We start from the raw sequence: 24,184 nt of genomic DNA on the forward strand, positions 1-24,184 counted from the left end.
ATTCAATTGAATTGACGCTTTCTTTCCCCAAAATGATCCGACATTAATACTATTATTTTAATAGACATATTGCTTATTAAAATACATCATTTTAGTACTGTAATCATTCTTAAAATAAATCAGACCTTATCTCTTTAGACACTTCTGGATCAAATGTATCTGGAATGTCCTGCCTGCACAGGGGGCAGAACTTGTGTTGAGCCTGGCCCTGAAGCCATCCTTCAATGCACTGCAGGCAGAAGATGTGATGGCATGGTAGCTCCACTGGTTCTTGTGGTTCTTTCATGCAAACCAGGCATTGTAGACCAAACCTTCAGCAAAATGGAAGCACATTGTTTCAAACTGGAATGAAGAGAGACACTATGACAACTATAAAAATAAATGTTCTTACTTGCAAAGCTGATCACAAGACCCTTTTTTGCACGATTGCAAGACTTCAATCACAGCTCGAAAAGCTTTCTCAGATTTTACATCTGAGTTTCCAGAAAGCACCTTATACAGAGAAGAGAAAAACAAAACTATTGTACGTATGTTTTTTGAGATCTTTGCACATAAGCCGTAATGGGTGGATAGCAACATAAAATGCTGAGCACATTCATCCCAGAGGATGGCCCCTACTGATTTTAGTGAATTTCTGCCTCATTAATGCCACCATTATCTCAAAATTAATGGGCAGATCACATTAAACTTAATGTGTTTGGCAAGGAAGAACCTGTGTGGCCCTTTTTAATAACTGCTGTGGTTTGTTAGAGTTAGAGTTTGTTAGAGACACTCACCCTGCCTAGGGTCTGAATGTGATGAAGGACCACAGTCTTCAGTTCGTCCTCAGAGTCAAGTCCCAGCAACATGTGCTCCACAAACAAGCACAGGGTGTAGATACGGTTCCAGCGATTGCTGCAAAATTATGTCACAATTAGGGCTGTCAAAAAAAATCGATTCATAAATAAATCGCGATTCTTAATGCCACGATTTTAAAAATCGATTCAAAATATTAAAATCGATTTTTTTAATTTTTTTTTTTTTTTTTTTTTTTTTATAAAATCGCAATAAATCACAGAATCGAATATCAATTAATCGCAGAATCGCAATTTTAATCGAATCGGCACCCTAGAAAATCGCAATAAATCGCAGAATCGCAATTTTAATCGAATCGGCACCCTAGAAAATCGCAATAAATCGCAGAATCGAATCGAATATCAATTAATCGCAGAATCGCAATTTTAATCGAATCGGCACCCTAGGAATCGATTTTGAATCGAATCGTGAGGTAAGTGAATCGTGACACCCCTAGTCACAATCAATTTGATAACAAATGTATCTTCATTGTAATTTCTGTGTAGTCGTCATCTAAAAACAAGCATTTACCGAATGTCTTGGAGTCTCTGTTTGCATCTCTCTCCATATTTATTCTCAGTCTGCTGAGAACAAATGAGCTCTATGGAGCCTTGAATCCTCTTGACCTGCTGCAGCCAGTCCTGGCACTGAGTTTCACAATGGAACTGAGGCGGCTCCAAGGATTCAATACAAGCCACTGCTGCATGCACGTCCTGAACCTTGAAGACAGTTGAACAAGCTGTGGGTTTAGTTTACTTGCAGAATGTGTGCATTTGCCATCATCTTATGTCAGACAAACATTGCTCACCAAACTGTGCATTTTCAGTGAAATGGACTAATGTACAGTAAAGAGATGGTACCCCAAGTGAAAAAAAAATGATTTTTTTTTGTGCTAAAGTATACTTTTAGCACAAAAAGTATGTTAATTGTCAATTTGAACTTTTGTCAAAGCATACTAACAGTGCATTTTTGGGCAAAATATATTTTAGCAAATATAATCAGAGTGTATTCAAAATATATTTCTACAAAGCACATTTAATGTCAACATGAATTAAGTTGTAATTTAGCACATTGTTCAAAGTGTACTAAACAAAAAATATATATTTAATTAAATAAAAATGTACTTTTCAAAAGTCTATTCATATACTGCTGAATTGTTGTTTAACTTAAGTACATTTAATGTTAAATATATTTTTTATTATTATATTTTAAGTGCTTTTAAAGTATATTCATAGCAAATTATCCTCAATATGCACTTATTTTAAGATATACTATAATATGCTTATTAAAAGTATACTTTTCACAAAAAATATTTAAAATATGTTCAAGTATATATTTTTGTAAGTATGTTAATGCCTATTGTATTGAAATTTCACTCAAGTACTACTTCGTAAAAGTACACTTTTCATCAGTGCATTTATAGTATAAGGCTGGAAAAATATACTGAAAAAGCATTATACTTAATGTTTGCTTTAGTATACTTTATAAGTATACTATCTATGATTATGTTCCCAGATGCTATTAGTAATATACTTCTTAACATTATACTTATAATATGCTTGTTTTAAAGTGCATTCAAAACGTATTTCTACAAAGCACATTAAATGTTAACATAAATGAATTTGTAATTTAGCACACTTTTTTTAAGTTTACTAATGTGCTTTGTAAAAAATATATTTTGAATGCACTTTAAAACAAGTATATTACAAGTATAATTTCAAGAAGTATAGTACTCATGGATGCTATTAGTAATATACCTCTTAACATTATACTTGTAATATACTTGTTTTAAAGTGCATTCAAAATATATTTTTACAAAGCACATTAGTAAACTTAAAAAAAATGTGCTTAGTTAGTATTTCATTTGCTTTGTAGAAGTATATATTGAATGTACTTTAAAACAAGTATATTACAAGTATAATGTTAAGAAGTATATTACTAATAGCATCCGGGAACATATTCATGATAGTATACTTAAAAAGTATACTAAAGCAAGCTTTAAGTATAATGCTTTTTCGGTATATTTTTTCAGCCTTATATTATAAATGCACTGATGAAAAGTGTACTTTTACGAAGTAGTACTTAAGTGAAACTTCAATAAAATAGACATTTACATACTTACAAAAATATATACTTGAACATATTTTAAATAGTTTTTGTGAAAAGTATACTTTTAATAAGTATATTATAGTATATTTTAAAATAAGTGCATATTGAGGATAATCTACTATAAATACACTGTAAAAGCACTTATACTATAATCATTTAAATATATTTAACATTAAATGTACTTAAGTTAAACAAAAAATAAACATTATATGAATACACTTTTGAAAAGCACATTTTTATTTAATTAAATATATATATACTTTAATTACAAATATACTTACAGTATCTAATGTCATTAAAGTATACTATCATTACATTTATGGTGGCTAGAGGGAGTCCATTTCCCAGCAGGCACTGAGGCGCAGTGCATGCTGGGAAATTTGTGTTATTGTTCTTATTTGTGTTATTATTTGAATATGGGAATGCGTAGTGCGGTTATGTTATGGGTTATTGAGTTTAGTGTTTTGTTGTGGTGCTATTTGGTGATTTATGGTATTTTATGTCATTTGTTAGTAAAACCATGAGTGTAAATGTCTGTTTGTTTGGTCAGTCTCTCTCCCCTTTTCACATCATTAAATATAGCGTGAGTGTGTTGTTGAAGGTTGTATCAATTGAGAGTTGTCATGGCTCTTACAGACAACTAAACCTCAAGCCTTCACGTTACATTGTTACGTTGTTCTTCCATTCGCGTGGGTTTATTTTGAAAAAATATTAAATTACATTTCACAGAAGAACATTGAATATACTCATTTGTACTTTTTTTTTATAAAATTCAATTTAAATTACGTTGATTGGAAACATCTAAGTTGTACTTAATATACTAAAAGTTGCACTAAAGATAAGCTAAAACATATCTTTAATATACTTTTATGTACTTTCTCCCCCACAAAAAATACAATTTAATTACAAATATACTTATAGTATCTGAAGTACAGTTTTGCTGATGTCATTAAAGTGTACTATCATTCAATTTATAGTGTATTACCAATACATATCAAGTACTAAATAAATAAATATAGAGTACATAGCAATTATGCTTAAAATATACTTTCAATGTAATAATAGTATATTCTAAATTAACTAACTGTGTACATTTAGTTAAATTGAGTTGTAGTTGAAATACATTATTATTACATTGAAAATATATTTTAGCACATTTGGATTGTAGTTTAAATACTTTATTATTACATTGATAGTATACTTGAAACTATTAAAAATATACTTCACATTCATTTATTTTATACTCCAAGTATATTTGTAATATATTGATTGAATATTTTAAGCATAATTGCTATATACTCTATATATATTTATTTAGTACTTGATATGTATTTGTAATGCACTATAAATGTAATGATAGTATACTTCAGCAATTGTACTTCAGTTAAGTAAAGTTGTAATTAAATTGTATTTTTTTTGGGGGGGAAAGTACATAAAAGTATATTAAAGATATGTTTTAGCATATCTTTAGTTCAACTTTTAATATACTAAGTACTACTTAAGTGGTTCCAAAATAACACAATTTAAATGTAATTCATCAAGTACAAAAATAGTATATTAAGTATACTTCTGAAAAATATATTTAGTATATTATTTTTTCACTTGGGACCATGTCCAATGCCCATGTATTACTCCAAATATTGAGAGATACAATATGCATAGGAATTGGAATTTGTTATTAATCCAATGCTGTTCACAATATCCACAATTGCAAACAGTATGCTCTTTATTTCCTCCATAAGGGAATCATTTTTCTTTATGTTCCAAGGTTATAACGATATTATCTTCAAGGTGAAAACACTGCTATGAGTACGGTTGAGAGACTAATTAGCATTAAACGTTTATTCTCTGCTCTGAATAAAAACATTATAATCCGCATTTAAGTCATCTTTACGAAGAGATTAAAACTGATTATTAAGGTTGTATGACTTTACCATCTCTGGGTAGTTCCTACTGTGCTGGTTCCTCAACAAATGGTAAATAACTTGAGGCTGCAGGGCAATCATCCTGGACAGGTTCTGTAGTCGGCTGTGGCAGAAATGATAGGCTATGTGGATCTGAGGAAAAGAAGGGATTTCATCGCTGTTTCTTCGTCTCTGTAGCTCATCTACACTGCACATCAGGGCTTCACTCAAAAGCTGTAGAGAACATGCAAAGAAGGAATTAGATGTACATTTAGCAAAGCTTTGAACATAGATTTGCAGTTGGAATTGAGGTAAATTACCCGTAATTCCTCGTCCGTTGTTACATTCATTGTCATCGAGATAAAATCCTGCAGGTACCATTGAAAGAATTCTTTCTTCATTTTGTTATTCAGGTTTTGGGCCATATACTGACCAAGTGGTAAATTACTAAAGAATCCTTCAAATTGAAGCGAGTTGGGATCTAAAAAAAAAAGAGTAAGGTTTAACAACAGTGCAACAGGACTGATGATTTTAAGGTTCAAGACTACAGCTTTCATGCAACAGAGTTTCAGACAAGAATGACATAATGATCAATTTACTTTCATGTCGGAGATTTTGCATCATGAGGTCATCCAGGAAATCTTTGATCCACCAGCTGAACGGCAGAGCACAGCGCATGGTCCTCCCAGCTGTGACATGGCTCTGCACCATAAAGACTTTAGAACTGTGAATCAGGCAGATATAGAATGAGGATTAGTAGGCTTGATACCAGACATACAATGTCAACATGTCTGATCTGATTCTGCAAGCACACGGGATGACAGTCTTTATCTTTGTTTACCAAGTGCCATGCCCATGATCAGATATCAAGTTTTACTCACTGGCTGTCTGTCCTTACAGAAGGCACATCAAGCATGTCCTTGTTGGCAAAGATCTCAACCCACAACTTCCTGATGTCGTCTCCACTGTCCATCAGGAGGTCCAAATTACAGTCACGGTCGATGACTGAGACCACGTTAGCTAGCAGAGGTGTGATGACAGCTTGGATTTTCCTCCACAGAGTGTGTCTGCAAGCATTCATAAAGACACTTTAAAATCTATTTTACAACTCACATTATACAGTATGTAATAGTGATGCGCTGGTCGGGTTTTTTCATGACCCGCCCCGCCCCGCCCCGCCACGGAACGCAACCCGCCTCAACCCGGCCCGCGAACCCATATATAAATCTATGGCTCAACCCGCCCCGCGACCCGCAATTTTTTTTTAATTCTGTAAAATTATGGTTAGAAAATAATCCCCAAGTGTATTCAAACTGTTTTATTGTTATTATTCTTATTCTTATTAGGAATAAAGACAAAACAAGAGCATGTTATTATTATTTTTTTTTTTTGCGTGAGAGAGCGCGTGACCCGCTCACCCTCAGCCCGCATCATTTTCTCCGAAATTCTGACATGACCCACCCGCGCCGCGGGTTGACCCGCGGGTCCCGCGGGTTACGGGTCAACCCGCGCATCACTAGTATGTAATGTGCAGTGCCTCGGCCGAAGTCTTGATTTATTATTTTGAGTATTGATAAGAATGTTATAGCCCCTCTGGACATTTTATGACAATATTTTATGCATTTCATCACACTTCAAAATGAGTTTGCACTGGGACAAAAAAAGCTATCTAGGAGAAGCCTACGTGAATGTTCCTCCTTCTTGCAGAGAATTGATGTTTGATGCTTCTCTGAGAACCCAGTTTCTTTGGAGGTAGACATTGGCCTCATGGTGCTCCAACAGTGAGTGTAGACGTCTCCTCACAATGCTAAAAAACGTAGCTTAAAATAGAAAATTCACAAAACAATCAGCAATGAAAGCCATATAACTTTATGTAAATCATAAGGACTAATGTCATCCTTAATTAATAATAAAGATTTCAACGTACTATCATCTAGAAGTGCGAGCAGGTTCTGAACTCTTCTGGTGCTCAGAGTTCCAGTGTCGTCCACATCTCTGAGCATGCTCACTGCACTCTGCACACAACTCCTCACCAGATCTGCTGTGTCAAACACTTCGGACAAAACCTGAAAAGCACAAATTCTTACTCATGGCACTAATATACAATCAATCAATCAATCTCCAAAGTGTTTCCCAGATTATTAATTATTAGTATTTTCACTTAATTTGTATTTATTCTACCCAAACCATGAGTGTGAATAGCGGTTAAGTAAAAATATATACAAACTAAAGCAATACTTCCGATAAAAAACAAAATACAGTGAGTCAGTGGGGTTCACATAACATATTATTCATATAGAAAACATTATATTCCGCTGTGTAGTTGTTTATAGTTTTTAGTTTCTGCTTGCTTGTTTATAGTTGTGTTATACAATGCACCATTCTCAATAAATTCGTTGTATGTGCAAATTAACTTAGGGAATGATTAGGGAATAATTGCCATTCAGATTTGAATATTAATTCTACAACTGGAAACATTTAAATCAACGACATTACCATTTAAATATGAGATTTTAGGACAGTAAACTGGATTATACTTACACAGGCTTCTCGCTCTGGTGGCTCATTTGTCTCCATGGCTTGGAAAATAAATAAAAGTTAATGTATAATTAACATTTAAAAAAGGTAATTTTTCGCAAGTATTGTAGAAATAAAGAAGAATATAATATAACATATATTACAAAAGCTACCCTCAGGCGGCTCTTCAAACAGTTGGCTGATGCATAGATTTTTCAAGGAATGGACATCTGATATAAACTCTTTTGATCTTCTGAGATCATCGATGTGAACTGACTTCCAAGGTCCTGAATGAGAGTAAAAAGATAGGTTAATAAAATGATTGTGTTTAGGTTATTGTACTTTGTATACACTATGTTGACCAAAGACTGACTAAGTGACTATGTGCCTTACCGCCTTGAAAACCAACATAGGAGGAACCCCCCTCAATTCGTGGAAGCTTGGTGACAAAGTACACAAACATCCTGCAGCTGTCAGTAGTTGCTCTCTTGTTTATTTCATTGATGCACGAGTACCTATAACCCAAACATCAAATGCAAGATTTTACTTTACATCACTACCTGGCCTTCAGTCTTATAGTTATGAACACCTGCCTATATGACTTACTTTGCTGAAGAAAGAATGTTCATGCAGTGAGACTCCTCATCATAATCTGTTTGGATGAGGAGCACTTTGTCTCCTTGTGTTGAGCCAAGAAACTCCCTGGTACCAAGACATAGCCATTCTATTTTAATATATTATCTAAACAAAATAATTTCAAATCTTGCTTGAGCAACTGTATCTACACACCTGATTTCCTTGAGGAAGGATAACTCTGTGTCAAACTGATGAAGAAACAGCAGCTTGCAGTCGTCCAGTTTTGTCATATCTTTGAGTTGTTCAGTGTCTGCTGCAGTCAGTAGCCTTGAAAATGTTGTAACCTTCAAAACAGCACAAGGGTTTAAAGAGCCACCACATACAACTACCAAACGTATTAAACTTGAAATTGTTGAGGATACAGGCCTGTTGTTTAATGTTTAGATATTGGTTACTGATGTACATGAGGTACATGGTACTATGGCGGAGGCATGGTAAAAGATTGAAGGTGAGAATATAAGGAGAATGCTTTGTGGTCACAGGAAATCAAAAAGGTTAACATTCCAATATTTGGTTGGTACTACTCAAAGAGGGCACTGTGTCCTTTGTAACGACTAGTAACCACTCTAAACATTTTATGATGGCCTCAATTGATAGCTTAGTGAAGAGAATTACCTCTGTAAAACAAACAGGGCACTGCTCCTCTTGCTGTGAGTGCATGGAAATGAAGTCGCTCAGGGATCTGTGCATTCCTCCTTTAAGGTATTGTTGTACCAAGCTTTCCCTTTCCCCGACAGACAAATTGGAGTGTTCCAGTCGAACGATTGAGTCTGGAGTTGCACAGTTCAGCAAAATGTGCTTGGCTTCATCCAGGATGATCTGGACAGAATCTGCTTCATCCTTCAGCTTCTCTGATACTTGCAGGACCACAGAGGAGCATGTGTCTGAGTGGAAGCCGATGAAGACATCACTTGCCACATATTGTTTTGTCATGGAGTGGAGACTGTTTGGGGAGACAAAGTCATCGACCCAGTTCTGTAGTTCTGTGACAGCATCCTTCTGTTCATTCCTGAGGACATTGTTGATGTCTAGGTAGTGTTTCTCCAACCTGTTGATCAGTGGGATAGGAAACTGTTTGTAGACGACCTCTTTCTCTTCGATGACGATCAGCCGGAAATTTTTGTGAACTCTGCACTTCACGCGATGGGTTCCTAATCCAAGATCTACATAGTTTTGACCACCAAGGGTAACATAGTACTGGTTGAGAGCATCGTACAGACTTTCGTAAAGGTTCTGGAGGTTCAGAAGCACAACAGTCTGTCCTGTCTCCATACACACCTTGACACGGTTGATATTCCTGCAAATCTGTGTGTACTCTTGGTCTTTGGGGAAACTTGACCCAAAGATTATCTCTGGATGGGTTTGGTCTGAAAAGAACATCTGTTGTAGAATCTGCAGAGCTGCGTAGTTCTTGGTGAGGATCAGAAGGTAGCGACCTTCTTCTGCTTGGCAAATGGGAGCAATACTTTGCTTTACCAGGTCAATAGTGTTGATGTAGTTATCAGTAAAATCGTCTTTCAGTGCACCTCTGAATATGCTCTCGACATCCACATCATCTTTTCCACTGAAGTTTCGAAGGATTGCTGTAGTTATTTGGTCTGCAAAAGGCTTCTGTTTAGCAGCTTTGGTAATGGAAAATATCATCTTTACAAGGCTGTAGTAATCACGCAAGCCAAAGAAACCCTGACCCTTTTTGCATATTTCCATATAGGCATCTGCAAAGGGCTCAAAGAGGTGTTTAACCTTCTCACGTATCGTGGGATCAGATGAGCATATTCCGTCTGCACTTTTGATGAGCTCTCTCTTGTTTGGATCACCACGGGACACAAAGATTCCTCGATTCATCTTAGCGGGATCCAATGCCCAATTTGAAATGCCAATGAAACCAACTCTTTTGTGAGGTAGAGGCTCATCGTCAATACAGCCTTCTTCTAGCAATGGATGTAGGGTTTTCAATGGCATTTTCGGCGAATCTTCAGCCAATCCAATCTCATCTAGCACAACTACTGAGATGTATTCATCCAAGTTTTTGCTTTCTTGGAAACGGGCACATTGTCTGAAGGTGCCAATGATGCCTTCAGGAGTTGAGTGAGGGCTGCACTGGAAAGACACCAGATGAATCTGCTTCAACTTCTTGTAAAGTTCAGAATGTGATGCCTGGCCCTGCATCGCATCTGCAACCAGGGTTTTGGACAGAGATTTGGAGCTCCCAGGTTTACCGACAATAAACAAGGGAATTCTTAGCTCAATGCAAATCACCATCATGAACACGTTCTCTTTCAAAGCTTCATTTCTTGCGATTGTCTCACCCATTGGAATGCCACTAAGGAGAAGATCCTGCATGAGTAGAATTTCTGCTCTGATTCTCTTGGCATTGTACTCACCACGGAGGATTTGGCTGATTTTGATCTGATAATCCTCTTTGGTCTCCAAGCAGGACTGATAGCACACTCCGATGCCCATCAACAGTGCCCAAATCACCTCGTCACTGGCAGGTAAATTCTGCTGCTCATTCTGGTTCCTCCGCTTCTGGACTTTTTTCTTCTGGAGGTGTTCAATCAGTTTCTTATTGAACATTGAGTGATTTTTGAGGAACCATGCAAACACTTGCATGCAACGTTCTACATCCCTGAGACTGACAAAGCTACATTCATCTTTCCTCTCTCTCATGAACCTCTGTGATTCGGACAATACCTCAGTTATCTTACTGATGTACTTCTTGTCGACTGAGTTGGTATCTACCTGTCTTTGCACAATTTGTTCAATGTACATACGCTCTGTCTGGTCATTGAGCTGGCCAAAGTCCCAAACCAGAGGAATCATGCTTGGAGGTAATACATGGACACGATAGACCAACTGGCGGAGAGGGATGGATCCCAGTCTGTCTTCAGTCTCATTAGCCTTGACTCTGTAGCCCAATCCAGAATCCTCCAGCCTTTTGATCATCTTGTCTGTGTGCTTCCTATAAGGATTACATGCAGCAATAATCTGTAGCCCTGTTTCAGAGTCAAGTTGTTGTCCCTGCACAGTGTTGTCACAAAGGATTTCCTTGATGCTGCTGATGGCTTCAGTAGTGTTTGCCTCATCAAGGAATAAAACAGAATCAAACCCATGTTTTTCCTTGTTGGTCACTGCAAGGGTTTCTGCTTCCTGCACTTTGGTGTAAATCATTTCTGATGTAGTGCCACCATGTACCTTGAGGAGTTTCATGTTTTCTGTGGGTGCTCCACACCTTCTCAATTCACACAAGAACTTAATGAGCCTTGTCTTGCCACATCCTGTTTCTCCCATGATGATGACTGGAATACCACACCTGAATCTCATGTGGATCGCCATCATTTTGAGTATGTTATCAGTGGTGAGCTCATACGTTTCATCTGGATCTGTTGCCCATTTGATGCCAAGCACATTGCACAGATACTCAATCTTTTCAGCTCTGGTAAGTTTATCAAAGTCCACATTGAAAGGGACCCTCTGAAGTGTGAGAGCAGTGTACAGCTGTTGACTCATTATGTTTTTCTTGATGACTTCAGTTGTAGAAGGGTTGATGGCGTCAACACTGTTCTCGTCATTGACTCGCAAGTGAAATCCAATGAAAGTCATGGATGTGCGGTCACCATTGAAGAAGATATAGGGATGTGGTTCAGATTCCCATCTCTTCCTGAGGAGGAATGGAGCCAGGTCTTTTTCACTTCGTCCAGCGAGGTTTATCTGTTGCCTCCCTGGGCTTTGGTCAGCAATGCAGAGAGATGGGGTGGCAAAGTCTTTGGACATCAAGATCATGAACTCAACCACAAAGGTTTTGAAACCCTGAAGCGTGTCACCAATAAACTCAAAGTTGCAAAAGTCTGAATTCTCACAGTCTTGCAACTGAACATTGAGGAACCACACAAAATTTCTCAACTCTGCCCACGATGGATCAATGATGCCACAGTAGAAGAAGAAGATTTGAAGGCATTCTTCATGTGTTCCCTCAACGCCATTGTATGTGAAGTTGTCCAGATTTTCACGCTTGTGAAACCGTCTTAGATACTGGTATGGCCTTTGATATGCTTCACTCTGGAACCATATATCGTCCATTAGAGGGTTATCACTTTCAAAGCCTGGGGGTTCTCCTCTCCTCATTTCCATTGTCATAACTTCCTTTGGTGGGCAGCATTGAACGTTTGGAAAAACCTCAAAGAATTGAAAGCTTTCCATTCCAACCTAAAAAGAGATTAAGGTGCATGTATAAATTAACACTGCCAGAAATTTAATCTAAGATTAATTGATTTCTGATTTGATAAGATGATCACATTTCAGTAAAAATATACTTTTTTTTGTATTGGTGGTAACGGTAGAGGAAAGAATCCAAAAAATGATAATAGAATGTTGATATAGTTGATGTCTTACATGTCTGGTGTCATATCTGAGCTGTTCCTGTGTGGACTCTAGTAACTCAGTGACATACAAGTGTTTGTTGCTACATTGCCACATCAATCCATCAGAATCCATCAAGTGTCGCAGAAAGAACAGCTTGTATAAAAATTCATTCAAGCCTTTCCGCACCTGGTGGAACAATTTGGATGGTTACACATTTTCAAAATGGCTTTGTACAATTCATAGGAAAATAACTTAATAATAAGGGTCCTCAGAAAACTACTGCATCATCTTTATTCTATGAAATATCAAGAGTAGAAGAAAAACAAAGTCCATACCGAGGATGTGACATCGAAGTGAAACAGCTTGTGATCGCTGTCTCTTGGCGTATCGTACAAATGCTCAAGCAGCTTGCGCTCATCAATTTCAGGTTCAGTTAATCGAATGCATTTCTTAAATGCAGCTCCATGTTGAACACTTCCCTCCAGCTTTTCGTACAACCTTTGTACATACAGGGATTTACCTGTAACAGTTGAATGACCACGTTAACTTATGTAAACACATTTCAAGGCATCGATGTGGCTTTGCTACATCAATCATCATGTATGGAAATTTTCTCAATAGTGGATCAATTATTTGTACACATCAGGGATGTCGCTAGACCTACAACTGGGTCACACACCACTGTTGCTGTAAAATGTTGCTGTAACCCCGTTAATTAATGGTCAAAATGCATATGATGTATGCTTGACTAGAGTGACAAGCACAACAAGCACGGACATGGTTGCAATCACGCAAAGTAAGCTATAAACAGATGACAATTTTTATGTATTTTAATTCCCCCGCCCAGCATTTTTTACATGGAAGGCAGAAATAAAAAAACAATAATTACAGTAATCTACAATGCATGTGTACCAGTAAGCAAGGAGATAGTCAAATGCCAAATTCTATTATCATATATAGCTACACGGGACATTATACATAGTTCTCTGTCTGCAATAGGTGGGGTTTGCATTGTGGAACGAAAACCTTCAGAATGAACTCAAAATGGTCCTCTGTACCTCTGTATACAGAAAGATACAGAGGACCATCTGAGGAAAAAACAGAAAGAGGTGTGTCTTTGATTGCTTAGTTCTTATAAACCCATCCATTTAGTCACATGATTTGAGGTTGTCAAGACTAAGGACAAAAGGACAAAACTAAGACTTACCAACACCTGCTCGTCTGGAAGAAACAATCCCAACACACTGTCCACCTTTGAACACGGATGCAGCGCTGTACTGATCTGTATGAACAGAGTAATGTCTGGACAAGTAGCTCTGGATACTTTTTAGAGGCGCATGAGGAACAAAGTCTGTTTTGAACTGACTGAATGCTGTGGGAATGTAGGCATGTTCTCGGTCAGAACTACAGTAGATCACCAGTCTGTAGTCGTGTCTGCACTGTGAACTCAGTTTCTGAAAAGCCTTTTCCATTGCATAGCTAACATCATAGCTCAGTTGGTCTGCAAAGAGAACTGTGTATATCTTCTGGCCAAGGTAGCCTGGTGTAAGACATCTTCTCAGGAAAAGTTCTACTTGCTCATACGTCGTGGCTGGAGTACACAAGAGAACTTCATCATAGGTTGGCAAGCGCTCGTATTCACTTGTCATGTACAAGCAAATGCTTGAAGCAAGGATCTCATCACGTGGGCAGATGATGAGATTAGGTTGCTTTGAGGAGAGGCCTTTTGGAAGGTTTCTTCGGACTGTCTCTAGTCTCTTCGCTCCAGTCTCTGAGAGCATTGGCTCGTCCCATACATCAACAGCCTGGTGTTCTGCATCAGCTAGCATTTTTAACAGATATCCTAAACTCCTTACATCCAAACTATCCTGGGAAATGATTCCCATGCTCTTCATAAATGCTTTCCACACCTTTTCCAATTCTCCCAAACAAACATCTTCTGTCTGGCTCTCACAAGCAAAATAACTATCTTTGTTGTCTTCCAGACGATCAAAGAAAGTTTGAAATGGGATGTCTTCCATTTGCCTATTGTCAGGATCAGGTAGACTGTGACACTTCTTCCATATTTGCCAAATATCTAATCCAGAGCAATTTGGTTTAATGAAAGAGAGCATCATCAAAGCCTTGTCCTCTATTTCTGCATCCATCTTTGTCTCAGCCAGAACACTGCACAAGTAGACTATCTGTTCTGCAGTGAAATAGTTGAGGTAGTACTGCTCAGATCTCTGTGTATCCATGAACTTTTGCCAGTCATCTAAGAACACCTCCATCTTCCTGCACAGTGCTGTGAGCTGTTCAGTTAACTTGCCAGTTATTTGTTGTTGTTGGATTTTACCAAGGTTAAAGTCCATGATAATGCAAGGGTCATGTTGAGTGTTGCAGTGAATTCTAGCTTCCCAACCTCTGAAAAGTGGGTTCCCTGCAGCATACAGGTCTACAAATGCTTGGGTAAGTCTTTGGACATTGTCAAAAATCTGAGGACAGAGAAGATATAAAGATATATCAAGTGTCTGTGATAAAGGTAGTCATACATAACAAAAATAATACTTATTAATACATAATATACTGAATTCTACAATACCTCAGCAAAGTACTCTACTTCACTCTGATTTTGTTCACCTCTCCCAGACATAAGCATGAGTTTGTTCTGCAACTCTCTGATGTCTTCCAATTCATATTTGCGCATGTTGTTTTCATGGCCTTCTGGGATTTGTAGTGTCAGGGCAGTCTCTAAACCGAGCTATTGGAGGTTAGGACATGGTTAATATGACAATCAAGGGCTCTCAGAAGTTTGTGCAATTTTGATTGTGATTGTAAGACCAATTAAGGTCATTGCAGACATACAGTACAGTAAACAGTCTATACTGTAGCTACAGTGTTTTCTGGTAAAATCTTACTTAGAATACCTTTTTTTGGTTTGGTGCCTTGATGATGTATATTCCTCTGTCATTGATGGATGTTGCCAAGGACAGAGATGAAAGTTCGACAGATCCATGGCTTTCCTTGACAGTCCTTAACCACTCCAAATGACGCGCTGTATCTTGCTGAAATTGTACACCAAACAGAAAGGTCTCTGAATGTACAAGTCAGTTGGAACGGTCAAGCCCACTTGCTAGCTAAACCAAATAATAGCTGATGATAATGTAAAATGTAACTTGCATGCAATTACTGGTTAACTAGATAGCTATTAAGCAGCCATACTTATTTTGGTCAGACGATTTGGTGTCAAATGTTGAGTGGAAAAATGAAGAGATTTAATACTGTATGACTTAAAGAGTTTAATCTAACCAGTTTCTTTGGTATATCCATGTCATTTTCAAGTGCTTTCCACAATTTTGTCAAGGCCTCATTAAAGGCGTGGAAGTCTGAAGTTGTTTGAAGTCCATAGAGTATGGAAGAGTAGCCAAGGACAGCGTCATGGAAACAAGATACTCGATCCACATCCATGTCATTCTCTCCAGCCAAGATGGATGCCAGGTCAACAAACACTTTCAGTTCGTTAATACCTGAAATAAAACATATTATATTGTTCAATGGTGTACTTTAGCTGATAGTGATGCACATGTGTGTTAATTGAAAATATATTTACCGTTAAGTGTGTTTTTAACCCACAGGACAAAGGTTTTCCTCAGACTGAGTTCCTGAAGACACTTCTTGCGGTTGTCATTCATGTGTTTAAGAATCTTTTTGATATCCAGCAGAGGTCCATCAATGCAATTCAAACTGTTTTTCTTAAAGTCAATTTCATCCTGATAAAGTAAAACATAAAGTAACCATAAGGTAAATGCAAGAAATGAGAGTGAATGCTTCATGACTGTTAAAACACTAAAAACAAACGTTTATATATTTTTTTATATTGTAGCTTGTGGCTAGAGTGGGTTGTTAAGGACTGTGTTACTGTATTTGTGTGTGGTATTGGTTTTATATGGGAATGCGTTGTGGGGTTATGTTATGGGACTGTGAGTATGTGCCTTTAAGAGCAGGCTGTGTGTGGGGAAGCCGCGCATGCACCAGGGGGGAATACAGTCTGTGTGTTCTGCAAGCGGGCAGTTCAGCCTTGTTGTGATGCTAAGCAGAGAGCTAGCAGAGTGTGTTGGTGTGGCTATATTACATGCCGTTGCTGTAATAAAGAGTGAGTTCCTATAACAGCTGTTGTCATGGCTCTTTCTTCATGCGACCAGACCCTCGGTCGTCACAATATGTTTGTCACAGCCTAAAAATACATTTTGTAGTGTGAGTGAAATAAATCCACAATAAAAGACCAAATGAGCAATATTGCTCAAATAGCTAAGGAGAATAGAACGGAAAGTTCTGTGATGGAGATGGCTTGGGAGAGATCAGGAAGTGGGATTAAAACCTAAGCCTTCTTGGGTAAATGTTGGACCAGACCAGACAGCACACCATCACTTACAACTAACATTTACAGTAGCATTTCCTTGACACTTTTAATCTACTCACCATTTCCAGCAATTTCTGTAGATCACTGAAGTCTCCTTCAGGACAAATTGCCTCTCTGACATCCATAATTATCTTGGCAGATTCCACTGCAAGATGTAGATCATGGTACTGTTCAATCTGGTCAATACGCTTTCTGATCCATTTCCCGTCATCAGATTGGTCGATGCACATGATCTCCAGATCTTTCTTCATCTCATCATAGCGTCCCTTGTAGTCTTCAAAGATAATGTCCACTTCTTCTAATGACAACGTACCACGTTTCACAAGCTGATAAATCCTCTTGTACTCATCGTAGCAGCTCAGGAAAATCTCACTGTAGATCTGATCTAGAGTGCAAATTTCTTCTTTTCCATCAAGTTCTTCTGCTTCTTCTGTGTCGGCTCGTTCTTTTGACAGATGATCCACTTGGTTCTTCCAGCACATTTTGAAGATGAAGCTCTCCTTGATGGAATGTAGTACAGATGTCATCTCACGGGTGTTTTCACTGAGGTTGAAGTATGTGACTACGCCAGTCACAGCTGAGCTGTCTCGGTCAAGTCTGTGAACTTCCATGAAGTCATCCAGGGCCATCAGCTCAATGTCGTGTTGAATCTTTTCATTTAGTCCCTTGAAGTCAACTATGGATTAACATGACATTATTAATACACTCCAATTATAAAATCTGAATGACAGGAATGACAGAAATTAGTAAAGATTGAGCAACCGCATGTCATATTTATCACTTGATCGTTTATAGACATGCTGTCAGATGGACAGTTTTTGGCCTGCGTTTCCCTTACCCGGCTGTTAATTCTCTGACGCTGGTGAATAAGCAATAATTAATAGGTCTGCCTTTAAGAAAATTCAACTTCACAATGAATATAGTGAATACAATGTAATAATATTAGGTAATAATAGGTTTAACATCGTTGCTGTCGGGTGGAAACCTCATTCAGTATGTTTAAAACTGTTACTTTTCAGAATTCAAATTCAAAAATAGAAAAAATAGCAGATCTATAAGCTCAAAATGCGATGTGACGCGTTTTGAGCTTATAGATTGGCTACTTTTGTAGTAGTATGACCAAATATGGCATTCATGGAAACATTATTTAGGCACTCTGGGCACGCCCCTTAACAATTAAAAGGTTATATTGCTTAACAAGATGGCCCTGCTTGCGGACCCTAGATGCTGTGTTGCACCCAAGGGGCCAGCCTGAGATTTTTACATTGACGCCAATACGGAAGAGACAGTTCATATGAATGGCCTAATAAAAATGGTCATAAATACTATATGCTTCCAATCGCTAGTTTAAAGTCTCCTTTCAATCATCATGATATGCTTTTTGGTCAACTATGGTCCCATTTATTTTCAAATTGACGATAAAGTAGGTTATGCTCTGGGAGGGGCAGGATGATTTGATTGACAAGCTACACAACCAATGTCATTCATATTGAAAAATGGCGGATTGCACACAGCTGAACAATCGGCTTCATTTGCCATCTGTAAAGTCTAGGGGGCGTAACGATGTCCATTAATTTTATACAGTCTATGGTTGCACCTTACACCTAAACAGACAAAAGTGGTTTTAACTGACAATGCCATTCTTAGAGCCCCATGATTTCACTAGTATGGCTAAAAATAAAAATGTAATCATGTGGATCTCGGACAGTTCTCAAACTTTTTATTTAAAGACAAAAAATTATAAATACATAAACGCCCAAGTTGATCCAAGTAGATCAATCCAATCATTGTGAAACAGCAATAATGTCAGTAGTAATATAGTGCCATTGGCCCCGATTCATAAAGAGGGTCGTAAATATGGTGTAAATAAAGTTTGTAAAGGAGGTCGTATTTTTGGTACTCACAAACGGACGTGCAATTCATAAAGGGGTTCGTACATGACAGAGATGTGCGTATGACCAGGTGTGATGATTACTCTCTGGAAGGCTGCATCCAACAGCATCCAACGTCACCGTGCTGAACCGTGCTAAACAGTGTTGCCATGTCCGCTTATTATAAGCGAATTTGGACTTATTTTTCAGTAAAGTTGCTTGTAAATATTGGGAGCTGTGGGATGCGTTTTTTTGGGCTTGTTTCTAAAGTGTAGTTGGTTATTTGGGCTTGCTTCACAATTGTTAATATGTTAATATGTATACTAATTTAGCCCCATCTGAAAATGTTTTGTGCCAGCTGGAGGCAGATTTGTGTTGTTTAAAAAATCTTCCAAATCTTCCAAATATTATTACACAATTTTTTTTTGAATAGCAGATCTACAAGCTCACAACGGTTTAATTAAAGTGCTTACAATGGCCTAAGTGCCAGTTGCTTCTTTTGGGCTTGTTTTCCTAGACCTGGTAGCTTATTTCTCTCACAACATCTGGCAACCCTGATGCAAGTTCAACTCTGCCGTCTCTCGTCTAAAGATAACATATGCGGTGTCACATCGCCTTGACAACTTACTGTTCTGTCTGGAAGCGGATCACGTAATAAATGCTCTCATGTGTAATGAGAATAAAGAAGTTTACAAGGTTTAACCCCATTACCAAATAAAAGGCTAATAAAACGTGGAAAGGATATTATAAGCCTTTTCTAATGAACATTGCGCACCTTAAAGATGATGTTGAAAATAAATCCAGGGCATACAAGTGGAACGCTTCTATCCGATTATGGACCAGAGCTTATTGATTAAATTAGTTAATTTTGGATATCGCTGTCCTACGTCGGAATGGGGAATGGTTCTGGACACAGCTTTCACCCACTTTATTTTTCCTCATCAGATGGTAATATTTATTAGGCTGTTGTGTGTGGCGTTCATGTGATCAATATACAGTAGCCTACAGTAGGCTTTACAAATTAATACCGCGGCACGGACACTGATGTAAGTCAGTCCCTCCGCAGTTTCATTAAGGCATCATAGCCTATTTTCATTATTACGTGACACTTTGGCTGAGATGGCCCGCTGGCAAACACCTCATGGACCTAATAATTCAGCTGCGACTCATATAGCCTAGAAAATAAATAAAAAGCGGTGGAATCTACATCATGTCTATATTATGCATAGGCTACAAGCAATATATCGTTTGACATTTATTTTTAATTTTTTATATATAGGCCTATGTGTTGACAAATGTTGGGCACATATATATTTTATTTGAGGTTTGCCACTGTTGTAATTGATTTTGGCATGAAGAATAAAGCATTCTAAAGACATACGCACATTTCAGCCTTGGTAAGACAGCCTCGGGGCTGACCTGAGAACGTGCGCACCTGACGCACAAAACACAGACCAAAAAACTTTTATGAATCCGACTGCAGGTGTAGGATTTGTCCTAAATGCCGGTACGTACAAAATATGGTCGTAAATCCCTTTATGAATCGGGGCCAATGGCCCCGATTCATAAAGAGGGTCCTAAATACGGGGTAAATAAAGTTCGTAAAGGAGGTCGTATTTTTGGTACTCACAAACTGACGTGCAATTCTCAAAGGGGTTCGTATATCCCTGAGACGTGCGTATGACCAGTGCGTATGACCAGGTGTGATGATTACTCTGGAAGGCTGCATCCAACAGCATCCAACTTCAACGTCACCGTGCTGAACCGTGCTAAACAGTGTTGCCATGTCCGCTTATTATAAGCGAATTTGGGCTTATTTTTCTGTAAAGTTGCTTGTAAATATTGGTAGTTGTGGGGTGCGTTTTTTTGGGCTTGTTTCTAAAGTGTAGTTGATTATTTGGGCTTGCCTCACAATTGTTCAATTATTTTAACCGGTGGTTCTCAAATATTTTTATGTCATGGACCCCCAAATTAATATGTAGGCTAATTTATCCCTATAAGCCCCATCTGAAAATGTGTTGTGCCAGCTGGAGCCCCTTACCATATTTGTGTTGTCAGAATGTTTAAAAAATCTTCCAAATATTCCACATTTTATTACAAGATTTTTTTTTTAAATAGCAGATCTACAAGCTCACAACGATTTAATTAAAGTGCTTATAATGGCCTAAGTGCCAGTTGCTTCTTTTGGGCTTGTTTTCCTAGACCTGGTTGCTTATTTCTCTCACAACATCTGGCAACGCTGATGCAAGTTTGACTTTGAAGTTCAACTCCGCCTCGTCTAAAGAACAGATGCGGCGTCGCATTGCCTTGACAACTTACTGTTCTGTCTGGAAGCGGATCATGTAATAAATGCTCTCATGTGTAATGAGAATAAAGAAGTTTATAAGGTTTAACCCCATTACCAAATAAAAGGCTAATAAAACGTGGAAAGGATATTACATAAGCCTTTTCTAATGAACATTGCGCACCTTTACCGAGGTAAAAAGATGATGAAATCCAGCATACAAGTGGAACGCTTCTATCCGATTATGGACCAGAGCTTATTGATTACTTATTGATTAAATGAGTTAATTTGTGATTAATATATCGCTGTCCTACGTCGGAATGGGGAATGGATCTTCTGGACACAGCTTTCATCCACCATAGTTTCCTCATCAGATGGTAAAATGTATTAGGCTGTTGTGTGTGGCGTTCATGTGATCAATATACAGTAGAGTAGCCTACAGTAGGCTATTACAAATTAATACCGCGGCACGGACACTGGAGATGCGTCAGTCCCTCCGCAGTTTCATTAAGGCATGATAGCCTATTTTCATTATTACGTGACACTTTCAGACCTGCCAACCTTGAGATTTTCTGTTGAGTACCAATCCGTGCTCGTGCGGGAAAAATACTTTGCGCAAACATTTTTTTTGGGGGGCCCCCAAAAAATCTTTAACAACCTCACTTTTTTGGGGGGCCCCCCTAAAATCTTTAACAACCTCACTTGCTCATACTGATATAACATATATAATCTATCAATAACTATGAGTGTAGATGTCAAAGTACAGTCTATCACCAGTGACTTTATGAATGAACATACATCACAATGATCATATTATTTAACATATATAAATTGGCTATGAAGAAAACAATACAACCATATATTCTTCAGAATAATTATTTTTACTGAAAAAGATCTTGTACATTGAATGATTTAAGTGAATTTGATTAAAATGTGTAATTATTCAATTCAAATCGAAATCATGTACAATATCAGATGTACTCAAATGTACATCTGCATTAAACCATTTAGCGTTTGGTGTATTGTAACATAGCTTTTCATTGTCAAGTATTTAGATAATCTTGTCTTTGTTAAACATTGTTAATTTAGGAGCCTAAATAAAACCACATTTCTGTGCCTGATTTACATATAATAATCTAATAATTTAATGCAATTCAATTACAATTATCAGCTTATTTAAGTAGACCTATAAAATGGGGTGAAACAAATCAATTAAGGTTTCTATTCCATTAATGAATTCATATATTCATTGAGTGTATAGATATATAGCCTAGTCTGTATATTCATTCATATAGGCCAGGGCTTCTCAAAGTGGGTGGCATGGCACCCTAGGGTGCCTTGATGCAAGTCCAGGGGTGCCTCAGAATGTTATGCTTTGATAATATTTGGAATTTATCAATTTCACTTCAGTTTAATCACTTTAGACCCTCTATACTTAGTGAAACGGACCTGAGTTAAACTGTACAGTACACCAAGTCTCTTCACCAAAAATAGCAGATCTACAAGTTGTGAGATCTGCTTGTAGATCTGCTATTTTTGGTGACTGTCCTAATGGAAACAATTAAATATTCTCTACAATTTTCCTTGTGTATCTTTGGTTAAAAGATTTACATATTTACGTCCTGTTAATACACCAAAGGTGCTATAAAGTAACAATGTCATTCAGGGGTGCCATGGATGAAAAAGTTATTTACAGGGGTGACCTGAGCCAAAAATTGAGAACCCCTGATATAGGCTACTCGTTGATAGAACATACATGTACTCATTATATTCAAAGATGATAGATAATTAATTCACTGTTTATTCTGTCACTGTACAATTTTTGACAATAGGCCTACATGTTGACTCATTCAGATAAAGTGGAAATATCTAGGGAAGACAGCTCAGTATTCTATTTTCATTATTTTGGATTTTGACTCTAAAGCCTGATTCATGCTTCATTGTACTTGTACGACCAGGATCACGCAGCGAACAAAGCCGACCCGTTGCTTGCTGCGCAACACTGTCGTGAGACGAAGTATAGACCCGGGCTTCACCATAACAGCAGTAGCGGACAGCGTTGCCAGATTGCGCGAGAAATACGCAGCCAGGTCTATGAAAACAAGCCCAAAACAAGCGACTAATATGCCACATTAAAAAAGGAAAAATAGCCAATCTACAAGCTCACAATGACTCTTCATAGACGGTCTATGAAAACAAGCCCAAACAAGCAACTAATAGGCCACATATATGGAAAATAGACGATCTAGCTCACACCGCGTCTTCATAGATAAATCAGCCCAAAGTCGCTTATAATAAGCAGACATGGCAACACTGGTAGCAGAGAGGAGACACGTTTTACCGGCGGTAACATTACCACTACGGACCGGACCGTTACTGATATGACACCTGAATTCACCTCACAGGAGGGTTTTAAAGGTTTATCTTATATATTACCTGTAGATCCTGATTCCTTGGTGACTGATGTCAAAATTATAATTGCACACAGTGCAAAATGCATGCTCAGGAGGGACTGAGGGGCGAAGACAGGGCCATTTTTGGGGGTTTTGGGGAGAAACTTCTGTGGAGCATGGACTCGTTTCTTTTTAGTGACAGGAGTACTGCTCTCTGTGTCGTCTTCGTCTGAGTCGGACATTGTAGGCTACGGTATGCAACAGGGGCTCGCTGAAATAATATAATTATTTGCTACGTTAGTTGTTTATCGCACACCGTAGCAGGTCTCATAGATGCCAATCACTCAAACAATGCACAAAACTACATAACGTTACCTAGTCCTGGTCCAGAGCGTTAGTAAGTTTTCTGCTCTATAACTTTAGAGAGAACTCACTAACGCTCTGGACCAGGGCTAAACGTTACTGAAAATATTTAGCAACGTTTCATAACATTACGGGCACATGTTAAGAAGTTTGTACTTAGTTATTATTAATCTCCCGTATCCCATTTTCCTCTGCAATCAGTGAGTGCGTCACTGTGGATGCGGCTTTTCAGGACTGTGTACCTCCAGACAGAGTGTTACAGCTGAGATGCGCAGCTGTCGCAGCTGCATTCAATTTGAGTAGATGCAGAGAGGGGGGGGGGGGGGGGCAGGCAGGCCCTCTTTCTCCAGCACTCAGTTTATATTAGCCTCGGAAACCCATGGATTATATTAATTCGAGTAGCATATTTTTGGTTTAATTGTTATACCGCGCCCATTCCCCCAAATTGCGTAGTTGTCATTGGGAATTTCGTACCTGCGTACCGAGACCTAGAATTGCGTAGTTTGTACGCA

At 38.0% G+C, this 24,184-nt stretch overlaps 1 protein-coding gene across 1 annotated transcript in view; it reads right to left on the bottom strand.

Moving 5' to 3' along the window:
- Positions 1 to 24,184, bottom strand: part of LOC311062838 (E3 ubiquitin-protein ligase rnf213-alpha-like) — a gene marked incomplete at its 5' end in the record, with an annotated part of 60,420 nt that overhangs the window by 16,340 nt on the left and 19,896 nt on the right. Inside the window, 24 exons of the mRNA XM_084082057.1 lie at positions 126 to 311; positions 392 to 492; positions 777 to 894; positions 1,366 to 1,553; positions 4,878 to 5,081; positions 5,168 to 5,328; positions 5,447 to 5,571; positions 5,729 to 5,914; positions 6,532 to 6,667; positions 6,775 to 6,913; positions 7,389 to 7,426; positions 7,538 to 7,651; positions 7,758 to 7,879; positions 7,971 to 8,066; positions 8,154 to 8,284; positions 8,616 to 12,206; positions 12,393 to 12,548; positions 12,698 to 12,882; positions 13,570 to 14,836; positions 14,944 to 15,102; positions 15,269 to 15,406; positions 15,651 to 15,868; positions 15,952 to 16,111; positions 16,821 to 17,437. Coding sequence (XP_083938183.1) covers positions 126 to 311; positions 392 to 492; positions 777 to 894; positions 1,366 to 1,553; positions 4,878 to 5,081; positions 5,168 to 5,328; positions 5,447 to 5,571; positions 5,729 to 5,914; positions 6,532 to 6,667; positions 6,775 to 6,913; positions 7,389 to 7,426; positions 7,538 to 7,651; positions 7,758 to 7,879; positions 7,971 to 8,066; positions 8,154 to 8,284; positions 8,616 to 12,206; positions 12,393 to 12,548; positions 12,698 to 12,882; positions 13,570 to 14,836; positions 14,944 to 15,102; positions 15,269 to 15,406; positions 15,651 to 15,868; positions 15,952 to 16,111; positions 16,821 to 17,437 — 8,536 coding nt within the window. The remainder of the gene's footprint in view (positions 1 to 125; positions 312 to 391; positions 493 to 776; positions 895 to 1,365; positions 1,554 to 4,877; positions 5,082 to 5,167; positions 5,329 to 5,446; positions 5,572 to 5,728; positions 5,915 to 6,531; positions 6,668 to 6,774; positions 6,914 to 7,388; positions 7,427 to 7,537; positions 7,652 to 7,757; positions 7,880 to 7,970; positions 8,067 to 8,153; positions 8,285 to 8,615; positions 12,207 to 12,392; positions 12,549 to 12,697; positions 12,883 to 13,569; positions 14,837 to 14,943; positions 15,103 to 15,268; positions 15,407 to 15,650; positions 15,869 to 15,951; positions 16,112 to 16,820; positions 17,438 to 24,184) is intronic.

Source organism: Gymnoscopelus microlampas (genome assembly GCF_963454915.1).
Source record: "Gymnoscopelus microlampas genome assembly, chromosome: 16".
In the NCBI taxonomy this organism is placed as follows: Eukaryota; Metazoa; Chordata; class Actinopteri; order Myctophiformes; family Myctophidae; genus Gymnoscopelus; species Gymnoscopelus microlampas.